A 21,834-nucleotide genomic window follows, 5' to 3' on the forward strand; every position below is an offset into this window, starting at 1 on the left:
TTACAATAGAAATAAAGTGTATAGTATAGCAGCAATTAGAAGCAGTAGATGGTATTAATAATTTCTTAAGGCGGCGAGCTGGCAGAAATGTTAGCATGCCTGGCAAAATGCCTAGCGGTATTTCATCTGCCGCTACGTTCTGAGTTCAAATTCCGCCCTTCAGTCCTACCCAATTCTTACAACGGTTGCCTTATTCCCCTCCTTCATCCATCCCTCCCATTTCTCACTCAGCCATGCCCTCTTGCAACCTCCACTAAACCCACATTCCGAGTCTCTCTCTCTCTCTCTGTCTCCACTCATTTCTAATGATCTTGTACCTTGAGAGTCTATCCTAACACTTCATCCCTACTATTTTTATCTCTTTCCTGCTCCACCTGGTCACTCTTATTTTTCCTTCTAAAATGTGAATTGTATAGCACCTCCGCTGCAAGGAACTGTTCTTCTCTGGCCTCTTCTCCCATACTTTTACCTATCATCTCCTAGCATAAAGCTTCCCCCTCAGGGGTTTTTAGACTTGCAAGATGCATGGTGACCCCACTAGTGCTGATGGTATGAAGAAAAAGAAAAGCACCCGATATATACTGAAAGGTGGTTGGCATTATGAAAGGCATCTAGCCATAGAAACCACATCAAAGCAAACACTGGGGCACAATGCAGTCCTTGGGTCCACTGGATCCTGTTAAACTATCCAATCCATGACAGTTTGGAACATGGACATTAAAATAATAACAATGATGGTGGTAGCCCTTTGCTGAATTTATTCATAAGAAGGTATATTCTTTAGAAAGAGATCATTTCCACAAATTGCATAGGCACTGCTTCAGTAAATAACTAAAGATCAAAAACAGTGAAGCACATCCAGAGTACAACTGGAAGAGACAGAAATAGTTTTTGAAAAGCATTCGTTATCTGAACTGACTGAAATAATACATATACATCAGAAATAAAGTGATGCTTGACATAGCCACACTGATTGAAGCTTTTCAAAGGGGACAGAGGTAAAAATAATCATTAGAAATTATTAATACCTATTTCTTTACTACCCACAAGGGGCTAAACACAGAGAGGACAAACAAGGACAGACAAATGGATTAAGTCGATTATATCGACCCCAGTGCGTAACTGGTACTTATTTAATCGACCCCAAAAGGATGAAAGGCAAAGTCGACCTCGGCGGAATTTGAACTCAGAACGCAGCGGCGGACAAAATACCTATTTCTTTACTACCCACAAGGGGCTAAACACAGAGGACAAACAAGGACAGACAAACGGATTAAGTCGATTATATCGACCCCAGTGCGTAACTGGTATTTATTTGATCGATCCCAAAAGGATGAAAGGCAAAGTCGACCTCGGCGGAATTTGAACTCAGAATGTAGCGGCAGACAAAATACCTATTTCTTTACTGCCCACAAGGGGCTAAACACAGAGAGGACAAACAAGGACAGACAAACGGATTAAGTCGATTATATCGGCCCTAGTGTGTAACTGGTACTTATTTAATCGACCCCAAAAGGATGAAAGGCAAAGTCGACCTCGGTGAATTTGAACTCAGAACGTAACGGCAGACGAAATACCGCTAGGCATTTCGACCAGCGTGCTAGCGTTTCTGCCAGCTCGCCGCCTTAAGAAATTATTAATACCATGTACTGCTTCTAATTGCTGCTATACTTTATTTCTATTGTAATTCTGCCAACATCTTAACCGGAGGGGACTTTTTCACTAGTATTTCTATGTAGTACACAGCCAACTACTTATTGTTCCATTAACATTTACAGGAAACTAGCCTGCTACTATTTTACAGCATGTTGCAGAATCTCTCTTTCTCTGACAGTTTGCTGCACTTCTAAATTAAAAATCAGAACAGTATTTAAAATTTTTTTTTTTTCCCTCATTGTCTTCACAGATGGGGGTTAAACCAAGCCAAGCCAAGCCTTTCTCCACTCTGTGACATTTACAAAATAGTTTTTCGTTTTTTTTATTATTATTAATTTATCATAGAAATTTCCTGATTTAATCAAATTACATTATAGATTTTTTCCTTTTTTGCATTTATTTTTTAAGTCAGTGATATAGTTGTTTGGAAACAATTAGAGAATAAAATATTAGTAAAACTGATAAGCTACATCCATGATTAAAAAATACTTGACAAGACAGATTCAAATCAAGATAGATAATCTGTCACTAATTCTAAATAGATTTATCTTTGATTTTTCTCTTTTACTTTTATCAATACCTATATTTTCATGAACTCGAGTATTTATTCTTTTGGATGTCTTATATATTATGTAGCCTTTTATGACAGAACTTAATTTAGATGCTTGTAAACTGACAGTTAGCCTTACTAGCTTTAGGTATCCCTAGATGTAGTCCTCTGCTGTATCACTTCGATTTTATACTTGCTATTCTATTGATTTTTGACTTGTGAGTTTAGAACTTATCATGTAATGAAGTAGAGATGCTATTGAGTAACTCTGGTTAACTCTTCTCACACAGCCATATGACACCTGTATGTGCCACATATTCTGTCACCTGTAGTTGACTCTGTGTGTGTGTGTAATGAGGAATGATATCAGGACTTGTTGAATTTGTTTTACCTGCTCTGGTATCTAGAATATGTGCAAGTTAGACACGATCAGTTCGTGACAGCATCACTTTATTTCTGATGTCTATGTATTATTTCAGTCAGTTCAGATAACGAATGCTTTTCAAAAGCTATTTCTGTCTCTTCCAGTTGTACTCTGGATGTGCATCACTGTTTTTGATCTTTAGTTATTTACTGAAGCAGTACCTATGCAATTTATGGAAATGATCTCTTTCTAAAGAATATACCTTCTTATGAATAAATTCAGCAATTAAAAATCGAGGATATTCTTAATGAGTTTTAAGAAAGGCAAAACTAATTGGATGATCTTCACTTTTGACTCCTGTGGTTTTATCCATGGGTTATACTTTCACAGCAAGTTGAAATATACTCTTTTACTTTTTTACTTGTTTCAGTCATTTGACTGTGGCCATCCTGGAGCACCGCCTGTAGTCGACCAAATCGACCCCAGGACTTATTCTTTGTAAGCCTAGTACTTATTCTATCGGCTTCTTTTGCAGAGTTGCTAAGTTATGGGGAAGTAAACACACCAGCATCAATTGTCAAACGATGTTGGGGGGACAAACACAGACACACAAACATGCACGCACACACACATACACACACACACGTATATATATATATATACACACACACATATATACAACGGGCTTCTTTCAGTTTCCGTCTACCAAATCCACTCACAAGGCTTTAGTCAGCCCGAGGCTATAGTAGAAGACACTTGCCCAAGGTGCCAAACAGTGGAACTGAACCCAGAACCATGTGGTTGGTAAGCAAGCTACTTACCACACAGCCACTCCTGCACTAATTGAAAACTAAACATATTTCTATATGATTTCTGTATACAATAATCTTTTCTTCTGTAGGCACAAGGCCTGAAATTTTTGGGGAGGGGACTAGTTGATTACATCGACCCCAGTACTCAACTTGTACTTATTTTATCGAGCCCCCAAAAGGATGAAAGGCAAAGTAGACCTCGGCAGAATTTGAACTCAGAATGTAAGGTCAGGCAAAATGCTGCTCTGCGTTTTGCCTGGTGTGCTAACGATTCTGCCAGCTCACCGCCTTATTTCTGCATACAATGATCTACATACACACACATGTCTGTACGTGTGTAGAAATGCATGCACCTACCCACCCTATTTTAAAACACTTATTAAAGATTTTACATTTGCATAATAATATCGTTAATCTTATATATATATATTAACCACGCTTTTGATGGGCTTTTGTAGTAATCCCATTTACAGCTCATTAGCTAATCTGTTTGAAATATATTTGAAAAGCAAAATGGTATGTGTCGGTGGAATATAGAAACATTCTCAAAATGCAATAAATTATCAAACTTAAATTAATAATCTGTCCATTCATTTAATCTTTCATTTTCCATATTGGCATAGGTTAGATTGGGAGGGGGGGGGCTATCTGAGGTAGAGTTTTATGGCCAGAAGCTCTTCATTTGCTTGAAAAGCAAGTAAGGTTTGCTGGATTCAATCTGTATCTGTCTTTCAAGTGAGGGGTTTTTAATATCACAGGTCTACGAAAGCTCAGGGCCACTAGTTATAGTGTCAACAAAGAATATAAGCCATTGGTTTTATATTTTTGCTACTGGTCTTTGGTAGTTTAAGCACATGTCCTTGCTGACTATTTTAATTATCTTGGGAAACGGAATTTCAACCGTGTTTCGGGGTCTGCTACCACAACAGCTTCTTTATAGGATCCAGTTAGCTCAAGACATCATCAGGAGGAACCACGTCCAGTTTCGGCCCTTACTCCTCTATCGTTTTGGCGTTGCAGGCCACCCCCCTTTCGGAGGTGTCTTCAGCTCTGGTGTTGGGTGCATGTCTTCTTTCTTCTGTTCCCTGGCCTCTTCGATGTAGCGTCAACGATTGTCTTTTTTATATCTTTGTTTACTGCTTGACTATAAACTTGAGTTTATAAAAACTTTAAGAATGTTTAATTCATCTTTTATTATTTTTCTTTTTTTATAATCCATTTTCCACATGAGAAGAGTATTGGGCTCGCAATCATAAAGTCATGGGTTCAACTCCTGAAGTAGGTGGTGCCTCATGTCTTTGAGCAAGGTCTTGCAAATGAGCATCAGTCAAGAGCTGGGGGTTCTTTCTCTCTCTCCACTTGTTACATCCTGGATGTTCTGCTGGATCAAAAGTGGCAAAGCAAAGTGTCTGTTTCCTACTAACAACAGAACTAAAACAGCAAAAGTAGTTACCAAGTCCTGCTGACTTAGAAGTGACAACTAGTTTTATTTTAACTATTTTTACTTACGATTTAGCTTGTTAAAGTACACTAATGTACGATATAAATTCATCTCAATTATTATAATAGAACGATTATATTAACTTACTAGCTCCTGTGGAGAGCTCTTCATTAGGCTATGGGCCCAACAATAATACTTCATGCATTGAGTACATATTAGATTTTATTAAACTTGATCAATATTTTTCAAGCAATGAACAATTTTCATCAAAACAATGATATAATTTGTTGACTTGGAACTCATTGCAAAGCTGCATGATAAACAACAGTACACTACAACCATCGCCACCACATCTGCCATACACATACCTATTTCTTTACTACCCACAAGGGGCTAAACACAGAGGGGACAAACAAGGACAGACAAATGGATTAAGTCGATTATATCGACCCCAGTGAGTAACTGGTACTTATTTAATCGACCCCGAAAGGATGAAAGGCAAAGTTGACCTCGGCAGACGAAATACCACTAAGCATTTCGCCCGGCATGCTAACGTTTCTGCCAGCTCACTGCCTTTGCCATACACATACCATTCAACCTTTTTTTTTTATGGTAATGGGGTGATAGTAATAGTATGAACTGTAGTTGTGATAGAGGTGGATGTGGCGGTGATGATGGTGGTATCCAAGGGGGTCAGGGATGAGGTGAGAATAAGCAATGTGAACAACAGTGGTGATGGTGATAGAGGGGAAGGCGGCAAAGTCAAAGGTATTGATAGAGGTGGCATCAGAAGTGGCAGATGTGGTGGCGATGGTGGTGGTACTAAGAAAATAAATTTAGTGTTCAGTCCCTCTTTCTCTCTTATTATTACTCCCACTGCCACCATCAACACTACATCAACAGTAGAAGTGTCTTTGAATTGTGAGAGAGGGGAGTCAGTGTGATACACTGACACACAGAAATTAGTTTTTTGCATTTATTATATTAGATAATTATTTGTTTCTTATTTCATTTTATAGGGTTTTAAATTAGTAAAAGAATCTTTTTATTTTCTTCTTTATAAATGCATTACTTAAATTTATTGTATATGAACTGGCGCCGAATCCTTGTAAAGCATTGATAACTAATATAAGGTTTCTCTCTGCATTTTTTGATGATCAGAGTGAAATAGATTCTCATTAACTTCATTTTTTTTTTTAATCATCTATTGATATTCTATCCTAGAACTGCATTAATTTATTGGGTTTTACTAGATGCCAAGGATAAGTATTCTGTAGAACTCTTAGAGCCTAGAGCGATAATGAAATAGCTTTTGGTACATCTAGCCATTATAGAGAAACATTGTCTGTGCATTTTGTTCATTGGTAGACATCAATTTTTTTCTGCTTCATTTTCATTAAAAACTTCAGATATATTTTATAATTATTTGCTTTTAATTAATATTATATACACGATATCTTGTAACGGAACTAAATTGGTGCCAGTTTTGAAAGTTATTTATCATCAATTTAATAAAAATACTTTTTATATTAGTTACGTAGCTATATTAAATCTTTAAGCTAGTTACATTATGGTATTGATCGATTAATTATTATTTTGTTTTTGGACTGATTTGCTAAATTAGATATTACTATAATTTAATTTCTCCTGATATTTCTATCGATATTACTGAACTTAATATAGTGTGCTCAATAAATTTTTCTGAAAATTAGCAGTTAACTATGTTTAATTAATATATTATTACATAATGTATACTGTATATTTGTGTTTATAATCTTATTGCTATGCTTTTGAGCAATACACTATCTCCTAGAAATATTACAAACTTTATATATATATCATACAGTTCTATATATTAATGATTAACTATTGAAATATATATTTTGGTGTTGGTCGAAAATATTTTTCAAGAAATATTTGCCATTTTAAAAATATTTTTCATATTTCGTCTTATTTCTTTTGCTTTATGTTTGTGTGTGTGTGTTTGTTTACTCTATACTTTTTAGAGTTTTAATTAATGTAATTCACCTTAATTACTGTATTGATAGTTATGTTCATTCTAAAATAAAAACTAACGAGTTTCAGGAATTTGAATATTTGGTAGTAAAATCACATTTCAGTCGTCAGTAATTCGTAGTAATCTCACACTTTCTGTTATTTTTAACCAAGATTATACTTTTAAAATAAAATCATTTTCTGTTGTAATTTTGTTTTTCTCATATATTTTTACTTTTATTTATTTATTTAGTTATTTATTTATTTGTAAACAGCTCTCCCATTCCACTCAGCTTTAACTTACATATAAATATAAACAACAAGTTGCCTAACACTATATTACCAATGTATCCCACAATATATTTTTTAAAAATTCAAGTGCTATATTTGTGTTATGCATTAATCGAAAGTTTTTTTAATCTCTGTGTATGTGTAGGTGTGTGTGTATAATATATCCATACATACATATATAAATGTCTATATATATATATATATATATATATTTATGTACGCCTGCATATGTATATGCATGCATATGTATGCATACGTGCTCACACACATACAAACAAACACACATGGTTATATCTGGGAAGTCATAATATAACCTATGATAGACACTCACCAATTGTTGTTTGTCTATATTTCTCTCCCCCCCCTTTTTTTTTCTCTCCAAAGCAGTTGATCTTTTGTTTATGTCCCAAAAGCTTTTTTGACTCCATCAATCTCTATCCTTCACAATGTGTTATTTCTTTTAAATGCTTGGGTTTTAGCTTTTAACGTGTTTTTTTTTTTTCTTACTACGTCTCCATGGCTGGAAGCATATGAAACAACGATGTTTATTTGTTTCCATTTTCTCTCTATCCTTTTATTCTTGCTAACATCAGAATCACTGTGTTTGTGTATGTTAGTTGACTTTAGTTATTTGTGGATTTATTTTATCTTTACTCTTATATTATTGTCATGGTGCATTTTTGTTACAGGGCATTGTTATCCCACTTGTTGTTCATATTAAACGTGTGGGTGGGGTCTGCCTCCTGTATTTGTATAGCTTCAGACATCTATCATAAGCCTTGGTCTTTTGGTTATCCAGAAAGAAATTTTTTACTTTCACATTTTTTATTGAGACATTGTATTTCTGTATGGCATGTCGAGAGACTATGGATAATTTTCTTTCATTCTACTCTCTCCAATGCGCTCTAAACCTTTCATGTTGGTTGCATTATGTCTCTCCTTCAGAGGCTGTAGTGGTGTTCCTACATTGTCTTTCCTTCATCTGATGTAGTACACAATGTCTTTAGCTTGGCAAATTTTTTTAGGGTTTATTGTATATATTTTGCTGTTGTTGTCAGTGCAAGGTGTTTTCTTAAATAGGTATGACATAAAAGTGACTCGAGGGATCTGCCTATTTTTATTACTACTTCCTTTTTGAAGTTTTGCGTCATGTAGTGCTTTCCTAAATTTACAGGCTAGTTAATTTCTGGATGTAGCATTAATGAATGTCACATGTTGAAATTGGTTTTTCTCATACTAGGGGTTCTCTTGTTCAGCTTTTTCTTTTTAATCTTTTTCCTGTCAAATCTGTTCCAGAATTTACTTACATACATGGAGCAACTCCATTAACATCATTTCTGAAGATGGTTTCAAACTCTTCACTGGCTCCTTTGTATTCTCTGATCCAGTATCTGTTTCATGCAGAGAATTGTATGAGGTATATGAAATCTTGTATATACTCTGGCCCTTGTGCCGGCGTCATGTAAAAGCATCCACTGCACTCTCGGAGTGGTCAGCATTAGGAAGGGCATCCAGCTGTAGAAACTTTGTTATATCAGAATGAGCCTGGTGCAGCCTCTGGGTCACCAATCCTCAGTCAAACCGTCCAACCCATGCCAGCATGGAAAGCGGACGTTAAACGATGATGATGATGACTCTCTTCATTCAAAGTGTGGGCACTTATGAGATACATTTTTCAAGATCTTTATTAGGTTTGCTATCAAGGCATATATTTTAGCATATGCTGACATATCAAAGATCCAGAGGACAAGGTGCTTAAATGGGTAGGGCTTTCATATTATATGAATGAAGAATTTTTTTCTTGCCACTCATAATTTCTAGCCATAATTCTCTATTTCATCATCATCATCATCATCATTTAACATCCGTTTTCCATGCTAGCAGTCTGCTCTGGCAGTGTTTCTGTAGCTGGATGCCCTTCCTAACGCCAACCACTCCATGAGTGTAGTGGGTGCTTTTTATGTGCCACCAGCACAGAAGCCATTCAAGGCAGCACTTCTGTACCGGTGGCACGTAAAAAGCACCAACCGATCATTTTATTTAGAACATATTATTTAGAACTGATAAATTTTGTTGCTATTTTGGTTAGGGTATCAGTGGTGATTTTAAAGCTTTTTTGGATAGACTATGCTGTGTGCTGGAACTTTTCCATTGTATCTTTTTCTATTTCCTGTGTGTCATCTCGTGGAGTGGTTTTAAACACAGTATTCGTGCCCTCTGCATATCTAGAATACGTCTGTTGATACCATGAAAACATGTATCTGTGTGTGTGTGTGGATGTATGCTTATGCACGTGTATGTGTGTATATTTCTATATATATATACACACACATATACGGGCATATATACATATATATGTGTGTGTGTATGTATGTATGTATATGTATTTATGCATGCAGTTTTATACATGCCTTTGTGTGTGCATGTATATATGTGTGGTGCACACACACGTGTGTGTGTGTGTATATATATATATATATATATACACACGTGTATGTGTCTGCACATATCAATATTGTATGGTACGGTGCATATTCCTCAAAATTACAATGGTATAAAAGAACAAAAGTACATATTTTATAAGAACCATTTTTCGAAATGGCTTTGTACAAACGTGTATGTATTTTATTCTATTTTTTGTAGTGTACTATATAATTTTGTATTAGTTCTTTTTTTTAAATTTTATACCATAAAATAGTGGAATCGGCACTCATATGCCTAAACACACTCGAAATCCATCGAATAAGAAATATATCTGAAACATAATTTGTGAATTATTGAATAATGTTTTGCATAGTCATGACACTTTGCGACTTTAAAGCATGTATTTACCGTTTCCATGTCAATACATTGACAAATTTACATATATCTATGTTTCCACACTACTATAGAATTGCTCGTTTTAACTGTGAACACCATTGTATATGAACAAAAAGGAAACAATTTCATAACATCGTGTTTTCTTTGTAAACCTGATTAACATTTTCAGAAGCTTTTTTTTATTTTACTATTATCTGAACTACCTTATTCCTTATTTTTCACTGTGAACATCGTAGCAGTAGCAGTATTAGTATCATTGTTGTTGCCAGCATCTCTTCGAACAATGGTGCCATAAATGTTGGCAGAGTGGTTAGCAAACTTCTTTTTTTTTTAATAGGCCATTAATTACCAAAATGTCACCGTATTACTTTGTGACAATAGCCATGTTTTATGGTTATGGCTTGGTATAAAAGTATATTTATAATTTCATTAGAATATAATTTTTTGAAATTCTTACACCACTCTATCTGTTATGTGTATTTAAAAACACATCAACAAGAATATCAGTTTTCTTCTTTCAACTCTTTGTCTCTCATCCGCCACCACCTACACACATTCTGCTGTTACTCTTGTCTCTGTTACTCATATATTACCTGCAACAGACACTTTGAAAGGAAAATATTGTTCTGTATCATCAGTATTTGACTAAGCAAAAATATGCTGCAACTTATTAAATTGATTTCAAATTTTGACACATAGACAGCAGTTTCGAAGGAGGGGGTAAATTGATTATAAATTAAGTACCAGTTTCGTCCTGGGGTCGTTCTAATCGACTGGCCCCCTCCCCAAAAATTTCAGGCCTTGTGCCTTGAGTAAAAAAAAAAAAGAAAAAAAATCTTGTACTGCCCTGCTAGTCAGGAACAACATGTAACTTAAATATAAAAGTTATTTCAAACGTTACACATCACAATTGGTGAGGATTTTTTTCCTAGCTATCTCATATGTACAGCATGGCAAATGTCTGCTAGAATCTGTCTGCTAGATGGAGTTAAAAGTAAACAGACCACAGTAATTATTCATATACTTTTCTCACCACCACCACCACTGCAACATCTGCAGTTGTTTGAATCGGCATGAAGTTAATCATTACGAGATATTGTATAGCCACCATTTTGCTCTCCTGTTATCCACACTATTATCAAATAATATCTTCAACTCAAACCCATGCTTCCTAATCACTAATAACATGTCAAGGATGCAAACTAAACATCTTTATTACAAATTAAGGAACTCCTACCAAAGCATCTCTGATGTAACCTCTCTAATAATTGCAGCGACTGCTATCAATTGATAATTTTGGTTTCTTTGCTGCAATGTAACTCGAGTAATAAACAACTCTCATTCACTAAGTTCACGGAAGGACTTTCTTTTAGGTTTCTATGAAACAACATTAGCCTGTATTTATTTCTATTGGATTTATTTGACTCTATCCATGATGGAGAGTAGGAGAGTGGTGAGTAGGCCAGATGAGTGACCGCAGAGTGGAGGGTGTAGTCACTTATCCTTTTGCAATATTGCAAACTGATTTGGTTTTAAGAAATATCAACTTCTCTTATTGATTTACTGGTCTTACAACAGCTTTAGCCATGATACAATCTATGCACTGAATACTGAAAATGAAGGAAATTGTTTGCAGGAAGTGAGGCGCAGGAGTGGCTGTGTGGTAAGTAGCTTGCTAAACAGCCACATGGTTCCGGGTTCAGTCCCACTGCGTGGCATCTTGGGCAAGTGTCTTCTGCTTTAGCCCCGGGCCGACCAATGCCTTGTGAGTGGATTTGGTAGACGGAAACTGAAAGAAGCCTGTCGTATATATGTATATATATATATATATATATATATATGTATGTGTGTATTTGTGTGTCTGTGTTTGTCCCCCTAGCATTGCTTGACAACCGATGCTGGTGTGTTTACGTCCCCGTCACTTAGCGGTTCGGCAAAAAGAGACCGATAGAATAAGTACTGGGCTTACAAAGAATAAGTCCCGGGGTCGATTTGCTCGATTAAAGGCGGTGCTCCAGCATGGCCGCAGTCAAATGACTGAAACAAGTAAAAGAGTACAAAGAGTAAAAGAGTAAATGAATTTTATAAAGATATGGCATCATCATCATCACCATCATCATTTAACATCTGTTTTACATGCTGGCATGGGTTGGATGGGTTGACAGGAAGATGGCGAGGCTGGAGAGCTACCTGGGTTCCATTTGTCTATTTTGGCCTGGATTTTATGGCTGGATGCCTTTCCTAATGCCAGCCACTTTACAGAGTGTACTGATTGCTCTTAATGTGACACTGACAAAGGCACTTTTATGTGACACTGACAAAGGCACTTTTATGTGACACCAGCACAAGTGATTTTGCATGACACCAACACCCGTGAGCCTGCAAGACTTGGACCTCTCAGCTGAGAGAGCAATGTAGAGGACTCGTCTTTATGGATGGTCATGATTTTATTTAGCTTGATGTGTCTTCGCAACTACAGCAAACTTCCAGAAGTCTTGGTCTCATGTCTTCTTCTCTGTGAAGCCCATTTTTAAAAATCTCTTAGAGGGAGACCCAGGAAGACATGGGATGAGATGGTGAAGCATGAGCTTTGAACGTTGGACCTCACAGAGTCAATGACAAAAGACCAAAACCTCTGGAGGTATGCTGTGACTGAGAAGACCTGGCAAATAAAGTGAGTTCACAGCTGTAACCTACACCAGTGTCACATAACCAACCCACCCAAAAGTACCTTGGATCGTAGGGTGACATGCCATGCTTGAGAAGACCTATTGAGTCAAGTACATCAACATCAAAATCAAATGAAATGGAAATTGTAGTTGTGACCCCTGTGCCAGTAGCATGTAAAAAGCACCATCCGAACATAGCCAATGCTAGTGCCACTTTCACTGGCTTCCATATTGGTGGCACGTAAAAGGCACCATCCAATCGTAGTTGATGTCGGCTCCTCTGGCCCCTGTGCCGGTGGCTATTTTTGTTTAAGAATAAATATATATACATACATAAACACACACATAACGTGTGCATGTGTATATTCTGTTATTCCCTTACTTGTTTCAGTCATTTGACTGTGGCCATGCTGGAGCACCACCTTTTAGTCGAGCAAATCGACCCCAGGACTTATTCTTTGTAAGCCTAGTACTTATTCTATTGTTATGAACTGTTATGTTATGGGGACATAAACATACCAGCATTGGATGTCAAGCGATGTTGGGGGAACAAACACAGACACACAAACATATACACATACATACATATGTATATACATATATACGATGGGCTTCTTTCAGTTTCTGTCTACCAAATCCACTCAAGGATTTGGTCAGCCCGAGACTATAGTAAAAGACTTTTGCCCAAGGTGCCATGCAGTCAGACTGAACCTGGAACCATGTGGTTGGTAAGCAAGCTACTTACCACACAGTCACTCCTGCACCTGTATATATATATATATATTTTTACTACCCACAAGGGGCTAAACACAGATTTGACAAACAAGGACAGACATAGGTATTAAGTCGATTATATCGACCCCAGTGTGTAACTAGTACTTAATTTATCAACCCCGAAAGGATGAAAGGCAAAGTTGACCTCAGCGGAATTTGAACAAAGAACCTAACGACAGACGAAATACGGCTACGCATTTCGCCCGGCGTTCTAACGTTTCTGCCAGCTCGCCTATATATATATATATACACACACACACACACATTACGTGTGCATGTGTGTGTATGTTCAAAACAATCTAATACTTCTAGGAAAGTATTATTAAACACTTTTTAGCAAAGGAATTCATGATACCATGCTTAGTCTTTCTGTCTTGAGTTTGGCATAAAATTCTTCAACTTGTACATGAGAAAAGCAGTGTTCTTACAGCAGCAGTCCAGCCACCTTCAAAATTTGGTCTTGGTTTAGATATTGATGGATATTGCAAAGCTTAAGTATATAAATCTAAATCAAAATCAATTCGCTGACTAGCATTCGTGCTAGCGGGGTGCAAAGAGCACCATACGAGTGTAATCATTGACAGAGTGGCTAACCAGCTTCCGTGCCAGTGGCACATAAAAGGGCACCATTCAAGTATGATCATTACCAGCGTCGCCTTACGGGCACTTGTGCCTGTGCTAGTAGGGTGCCAAGAGCACTATCCGTGCATGATCGTTGCCAGAGCAGCCAGCTGGCTTCCGTGCCCGTAGCACGTAAAACGGCACCATTCGAGCGTGATCATTACCAACGTCGCTTCATTGGCACCTGTGCCAGTGGCATGTGTAAAAAGATTCGAGCGAGGTCATTGCCAGTACAGCCTGATTGGGTCCCATGCCGGTAGCATGTAAAAAGCATCCACTACACTCTCGGAGAGGTTGGCATTAGGAAGGGCATTGAGCTGTAGAAACTATGCCAAATCAAGATTGGAGCCTGGTGCAGCCATATGGTTTGCCAGCCCTCAGTCAAAACCGTCCAACCCATGCTAGCATGGAAGCAGACGTTAAACGATGATGATGATGATGATGATGATGTATGAATTTCAGATTTCTGGAACTGAAATGGCCTAATCAACCAAATGGTTATAAAGTGATGAAAACATTTTACATTGTGAAACTTTTTTTTACACAAAGATCATTACATAAAAATATTACTGGTTTATTATTACTGAGATTTGTAGGAAACCATTTTCTGTGCAACACATGGTCTTTATTACAATGAAATGCACAATAAGGAGAAGACTTACCACTGTGAAATATGTGAGAAATATTTTGTCTATAACAGTATTTTGACAAAACACAAAAGAATATGCACTGGAACAAAACTATTTCTCTGTGAATGTGTAAGAAATCTTCCATTAAGAATTCGAGATTTGCTCTCTAGAAATTTAGTTAAACGGGAGAAAACCCTTTCATTGTAAACAGTATGAAAAATCCTTTGTCTCTCGCGTTTATTTTAACAATACAAAAATTTCAATCCATATTTTGCTTCTGGTGACAAATATATGTAAACAGGTGTTACGTTTGCATGTTTACCTATATATATACATGTTTATTTAAAAATTTTTTTTTTGCACAAACATACATATATGTAGGCGCAGGAGTGGCTGTGTGGTAAGTAGCTTGCTAACCAACCACATGGTTCCGGGTTCAGTCCCACTGCGTGGCATCTTGGGCAAGTGTCTTCTGCTATAGCCCCGGGCCGACCAATGCCTTGTGAGTGGATTTGGTCGACGGAAACTGAAAGAAGCCTGTCGTATATATGTATATATATATGTATGTGTGTTTGTCTATGTTTGTCCCCCTAGCATTGCTTGACAACCGATGCTGATGTGTTTACATCCCCGTCACTTAGCGGTTCGGCAAAAGAGACCGATAGAATAAGTACTGGGCTTACAAAGAATAAGTCCCGGGGTCGATTTGCTCGACTAAAGGAGGTGCTCCAGCATGGCCACAGTCAAATGACTGAAACAAGTAAAAGAGTAAAAGAGCATACATGTTTGTTTTATTTTATTTTTTTTTTTTGCTCAAACATACATATATGTTTCTTCTAAAACTAACGAATAATGGTAAAGTGGAGCTGTCACCAAGCAATAGGAGGGGAGAGGAAAAGGCTAAGCAATATGCTTGGAAGCATTTCTTGAATAGAAGATAGATCTGTAAAATAAAATATTAGATACATTCATGCTCTGCGCTGCAACCAGTACACTTGTTGACGGGGGTTATAGAATAGAATTTTTAATAAATATAGTATTTTGTGCTTTCCTTTTTTTTTTTCTTTTCTTTTTTCATCTACATATTAATTCTGCTGATATTCATGTTATGGTTATTTCACTAAATTAACATGTATGTACATGCGTGTATTTAAGTAAGCATATTTCTTGCGTGTATAATTTTTTTAGTCAACTGAAGTATTCTTATATGTGTTTGTATGTGTATAGATAATATAGGTGCAGGAGTGGCTGTGTGGTAAGTAGCTTGTTTACCAACCACATGGTTCCGGGTTCAGCCTTGTGAGTGGATTTGGTAGATGGAAACTGAAAGAAGCCTGTCATATATATGTATATATATATATGTGTGTGCGTGTGTGAGGCCAGGGCGTGTATTTGAATTACAGGAACAATTATATATATATATGTGTGTGTGCGTGTGTGTGTGTGTTTGTGTATCTGTGTAGCATTGCTTGACAACCGATGCTGGTGTGTTTATGTCCCTGTCACTTAGCGGTTCAGCAAAAGAGACCGATAGAATAAGTACTGGGCTTACAAAGAATAAGTCCCGGGGTCGAGTTGCTCGATTAAAGGCGGTGCTCCAGCATGGCTGCAGTCAAATGACTGAAACAAGTAAAAGAGAAAAGAGAATAGCTTTGCAACATTGGTTTCGTCAGAACCAGAATTTTGAACAATCCAAGGAAAAAAACAAGAATTAAAAGAAGTAATGGCTGTATTTTAGCACCTCTTTTACTCTTTTACTCTTTTACTTGTTTCAGTCATTTGACTGTGGCCATGCTGGAGCACCGCCTTTAGTCGAGCAACTCGACCCCGGGACTTATTCTTTTTGTAAGCCCAGCACTTATTCTATCAGACTCTTTTGCCAAACTGCTAAGTGACGGGGACGTAAACACACCAGCATCAGTTGTCAAGCAATGCTAGGGGAACAAACACAGACACACAAACACAGACACACAAACACATACACACACATACATATATATATACATATATACGACGGGCTTCTTTCAGTTTCCGTCTACCAAATCCACTCACAAGGCATTGGTCGGCCCGGGGCTATAGCAGAAGACACTTGCCCAAGATGCCACGCAGTGGGACTGAACCCGGAACCATGTGGTTGGTTAGCAAGCTCCTTACCACACAGCCACTCCTGCGCCTATTTATAATTTAGAACTTAATCCAAACCGGTAAAGGTGCCTGGTTGTAAAACATTGCCTCAATTACTTTCGTCTAACACATGCAAACTTGGAAAAATACATGTTATATAAGTCTGTGTATATATATATATATATATATATGGGGAGAATGTATATGCAATATAATATAATAATAATAATAATAATAAACATTGTGTACAGTGCTCAGGTGCACTACAACAACAATATGTCTCTATGCACACATGTATATAATGTGTATTGCATAAACATGCGTACGAGTCTATGTATCTGTTATAGAACTGGTTACTTGTTCCCTTGTATATTAATGAACAATATTGAATTTTCTTTCCCCTCTTCTATTGTAGGTTATGATAAATCAATTCCTGGTTTTTCTCGTTATGAAGTTGTTGGCAATTTAAACCTTGGAGAATACAATCTTATGATAACAAATGTGGAATTACGTGATGACACCGAATACCAGTGTCAGGTGTTACCAACACCTGGTAATCCACCTTTAATGGCATCAGCTTATCTCACAGTTCATAGTAAGTGATATAATCTCATTGCATATATTTTCCTTTATTCAGAAGTAATTTGATAAATTGTTTTGATATTTTTACTATAACTGGTATGTATTTGAATGTGTTTTATTGTTTTCTGTCTAATTCTATAATATTCTTTGTAGATTTAATTTTATTAACAATTTTATTGTGTTCAATGTAGAATACTTAAACTTCCTAAAATATCTTCCTTTTTTTTTTTTCATGAAAGTTAACATTCATGCTTTATGAGATAATCTGATTTACAAAACTATCAATCATTTGAAATTTTTGTCTTGAAAAATATCAAGCGTTCTTGTCTGACATAATTTATACAAATGCATAGGCTTCTTTAAATGTCAGAAATTTTTATTATTCTGTGATTTAAAATCTTTTCTTGCTAAATAAAACTTTCTGTTGAATGTAACAGCACTTAAGGTGACAGGCCTGCTTTTTAGACAAATTATAAATCTTTGCATTATGCATTGAAGGTCAACATTCAGTGTGTACCTTATTTGATAATTTCTTCACCCAGCTCGGAATAAATATTTTAATACTTCAATAAATGTCTTAAGAAATACATTATTCAGTATTTTTAACAATTTTGATGTTTGTAATGTCTGTGCAGGAATAAAAATCAAATGCTCTACCTCTTTCTTTTAAACAACAGATCAAATAACCCTTCACTATATATTTATTTACATTGAAGTTATCTCATTCTTGATATCAAATATCTTCAGCTTCGTCATATCCAAACTTATTTTTCACACTAAATGTAGCTATATAAAAATTTATAACCATTCGTAAACAATAAATTATCAAATAAGAATGCTACCTTCTATAAGTTATGCAATCCTTTATCTACTTGAGTCTGTTGTTTCAAAAGTTTTCTTTTTAAAACCATTTTCTTATCTCAGACCATTACAAAAAAGGAAAAAGAATGAAAAAAAAAAAAAGAACTGTCTTCTCATTGCACATATAATACATCTCTTGTTCTTTCCTTAAACTATTATGATGCTACCATTGGTCCATCATTCTTTGTTTCCTTACAATAACATGTTCGAAAAAAAAAGAGAAAGAAATTCTCACAAACTTCTATCCACAATATTATCTCACTTCAGATCTCCTCGGTTATCTATTCACTCGGTGATCAACCTGTGAAAATTTAAGGGGAATATTATTGAATAAATATAACCTTATTCTCCTTCACTGACTATATTTCTATATCAAAAGCCTTCTCCAGTTACAGACCCAACCTGTAACCAATAGTTAAAAAGAAAAACTAAAACAAACATGTGAATAGTGTATATATTAAATTATATTGTGCATACATGTATTCTTAATGTGTTTCTTTCACTTTTTAGTCCCTCCTGATGTTCCAAAAATAGTTGGACACAAGAATGCCTCCACTATTGACATCCCATACACACAAGATGAGATAAAATTAGAATGTGTTGCACATAACGGCCGTCCTGCTGCTCGCTTAGAGTGGTTCAAGGATGGAGAGAAAATCACGACAGGCATTTCATATCGGACAGAGACAAAGCCTGGGGAGAAACTATCAACAGCAATAAGTGTTCTAACTTACAGACCCAAGTTTAATTACAATGATGCTTTACTAAGTTGTCAAGCTTCAAACGATGCTGTACAAGGACCTCCTCTTGAAACTTTCGTACAACTTAGTATATCTTGTAAGAACCGTTTTTCTTTCTTCGATTTTTGATTCAATTTGATTTTGAAAATTCTGTTATTAATTCCACTTGTACTTTCTCAATCTTTTACTGAGGTTGGGGCAAGTACAGTATGCTTATCTCAGTAAAGTACCTTGCAATTTACTTCCAGATATTTGTTGTCCTTAAAAGAGAAACTACCCACTTTTACAGAAATCTTTATATATAAAAGTGAGGTTGTGTGCTGTCTGTCTCCTACGATTTAGATTCCTAACTACTCCCACATTTTGCGGTGCATTTTAACCAAAACCGGGTATCTTATAGTCGTGATTCATATCGAGCCCTTCTGGGTATTAGCGCGCGCCTACGATGAGTCTACGATTTAAAAAAAAATTTACCATAATTTTTCCGTATTTTTAATGCATTTTCGCTCAGTTTATATAAGGGAAGTAACTCTCTAAAAATGTATTATTAAATCTCAGAACGTAAAAAGCTACAGTAACACCCCCCCCCTTTGTGGTTAGCCATATTGAGATGGCTATTATACTTTACATCTCTAAAAATACTTATATAGTTATTTCCCTTACAAACCCGAGCAACGCCGGGCCATACTGCTAGTTATGTATACAGCTTTAATTACATACACTGAATGTTTATTTAGCCAGATGGCTTTTCACAATACCAGTGAATGTTTTATTCACTGCTTTCTATGTCAGAGTCACTAAATCTTGTCTAGGTATGTGGCTTGTTGGACTACAGGCCACTGATGAGGCCCAACTAGGCTAAAATGCATTTTGTATTCTTGCTAGCTGCTACTGCTATCACAATTTTTTGCCTCCTTCTGATATGTACTGTGTTTTTAAACACTGCATGTCCATAGGAGTTGTTTTCTTGAATGCATACTGCAGTAATTTGCCTATCAGCGATATCATCATCATCATTGTTTAAAATCCGCTTTCCATGCTAGCATGGGTTGGACGATTTTGGCTGAGGACTGGCGAACCAGATGGCTGCACCAGGCTCCAATCTTGATCTGGCAGAGTTTCTACAGCTGGATGCCCTTCCTAACGCCAACCACTCTGAGAGTGTAGTGGGTGCTTTTTACATGCTACCAGCACGGGGTCCAGTCAGGCGGTACTGGAAATGACCTCGCTCAAATCATTTTACACATGCTACCAGCAAAGGTGCCAGTAAGGCGACCCTGGTAATGATCACGCTCGAATGGTGCCATTTACATGCCACCGGTACGGGTGTCAGTAAGGCGATGCTGGTAACGATCATGCTCGAATGGTGCCGTTTACATGCCACTGGCATGGGTGCCAGTAAGGCGACGCTGGTAACGACCACACTGGTAACGACCACGCTTGAATGGTGCTTTTTACATGCCACCAGCACAGAAGTCAGTCAGCCGCTATGGCAACAATCACACTCAGATGGTGCTCTTAGCACCCTACTAGCATGGGCACAATGTATCTACCTTAAATATGGTACACAGGTGGTTATTTTGTTATCATCATTATTCAGTCATTGAACTTGCAGATCATTAAAACGCCAGACAAAAAAAAAAAACTTATGATTTGTTTCAGCTCTTTACATTCTGAGTTCGAGTCCCATTCAGGTGCAGGCATCACTGTGTGTTTGAGAAGTTTCCTTTCCAACCACTTGGTCTTAAGTTCAGTCTCACTGTGCAGCACCTTGGACGAGTGACTTTGACTATTGCCCCAGACCAACTGAAGCCTTATAAGTGGATTCAGTTGATAGAAACTGAAGCAGCTTGTTGTGCATGTGGTGTGTGGTGTATGTATGTGCGTAGGTGTGTGTATATATATATATATCGTCATCATCATCATCGAAAATGAAATCAACGTCCCTGGGTGGGTGTTGATTTCATTTACGATGATAATGATATATATATATATATATATATATATATATATAGGCGCAGGAGTGGCTGTGTGTGGTAAGTAGCTTGCTAACCAACCACATGGTTCCAGGTTCAGTCCCACTGTGTGGCATCTTGGCCAAGTGTCTTCTGCTATAGCCCCCCGGGCCGACCAATGCCTTGTGAGTGGATTTGGTAGACGGAAACTGAAAGAAGCCTGTCGTATATATGTAAATATAAGTGTGTGTGTGTATATGTTTGTGTGTCTGTGTTTGTCCCCCTAGCATTGCTTGACAACCGATGCTGGTGTGTTTATGTCCACGTCACTTAGCAGTTCGGCAAAAGAGACCGATAGAATAAGTACTGGGCTTACAAAGAATAAGTCCCGGGGTCGATTTGCTCGACTAAAGGCGGTGCTCCAGCATGGCCGCAGTCAAATGACTGAAACAAGTAAAAGAGCAATATACATACCCACATATATTAATTTTATTGAAAATATATATATATATACTCATATAATAGTATACAAACAGTTGAGTATTTATACACAAAAGAGGTAGCATTTGACAGGACACCTTACATGCTAGAAAGGACAGTCAAAATCCAAACCACTGTAGGTATATATAGATATGTGTGTGCATTTCTCTCGTGTTCACTAGTTAGTAAGGAAAGCTTTCCTGCCAGTGACATTGGCTGGCAACCCAGTCTGGGCTCCTTGATCTGTTGCTTCATCATAGTGAACAAGAATCTCCTTAAACAATGTTGTTTGTATCCAGTTCCTTGCATATAAACATCTCTGGAGTGTTAGTTGTTCAGTAGACTGGTAGATTTATAAAGTACCGAACAGGTATTGGGGATGATATATGGGGAGAGTTTACGAAAAAAACAAACGACGAAGACAGGTGGTGTAGAAAACAAACAGATGTATTAGTATAACGCTCAGGAAT

The 21,834-nt window shown here is 36.9% G+C and overlaps 1 protein-coding gene across 10 annotated transcripts in view; it reads left to right on the forward strand.

Annotated features, from left to right (window-relative positions):
- Positions 1-21,834, forward strand: part of LOC115212345 (nephrin-like) — a 296,829-nt gene that overhangs the window by 145,573 nt on the left and 129,422 nt on the right. For all 10 annotated transcript variants that reach the window (XR_004999321.1, XM_036503159.1, XM_036503157.1 and 7 more), the window contains exons 3-4: positions 17,162-17,341; positions 18,700-19,026. Coding sequence is in view for 9 of the 10 variants with exons in the window: in XM_036503159.1 (XP_036359052.1) it covers positions 17,162-17,341; positions 18,700-19,026 (507 nt within the window). In the remaining variant the exon portion in view is untranslated. The remainder of the gene's footprint in view (positions 1-17,161; positions 17,342-18,699; positions 19,027-21,834) is intronic.

Source organism: Octopus sinensis, linkage group LG5 (genome assembly GCF_006345805.1).
Source record: "Octopus sinensis linkage group LG5, ASM634580v1, whole genome shotgun sequence".
Lineage (NCBI taxonomy): Eukaryota > Metazoa > Mollusca > Cephalopoda > Octopoda > Octopodidae > Octopus > Octopus sinensis.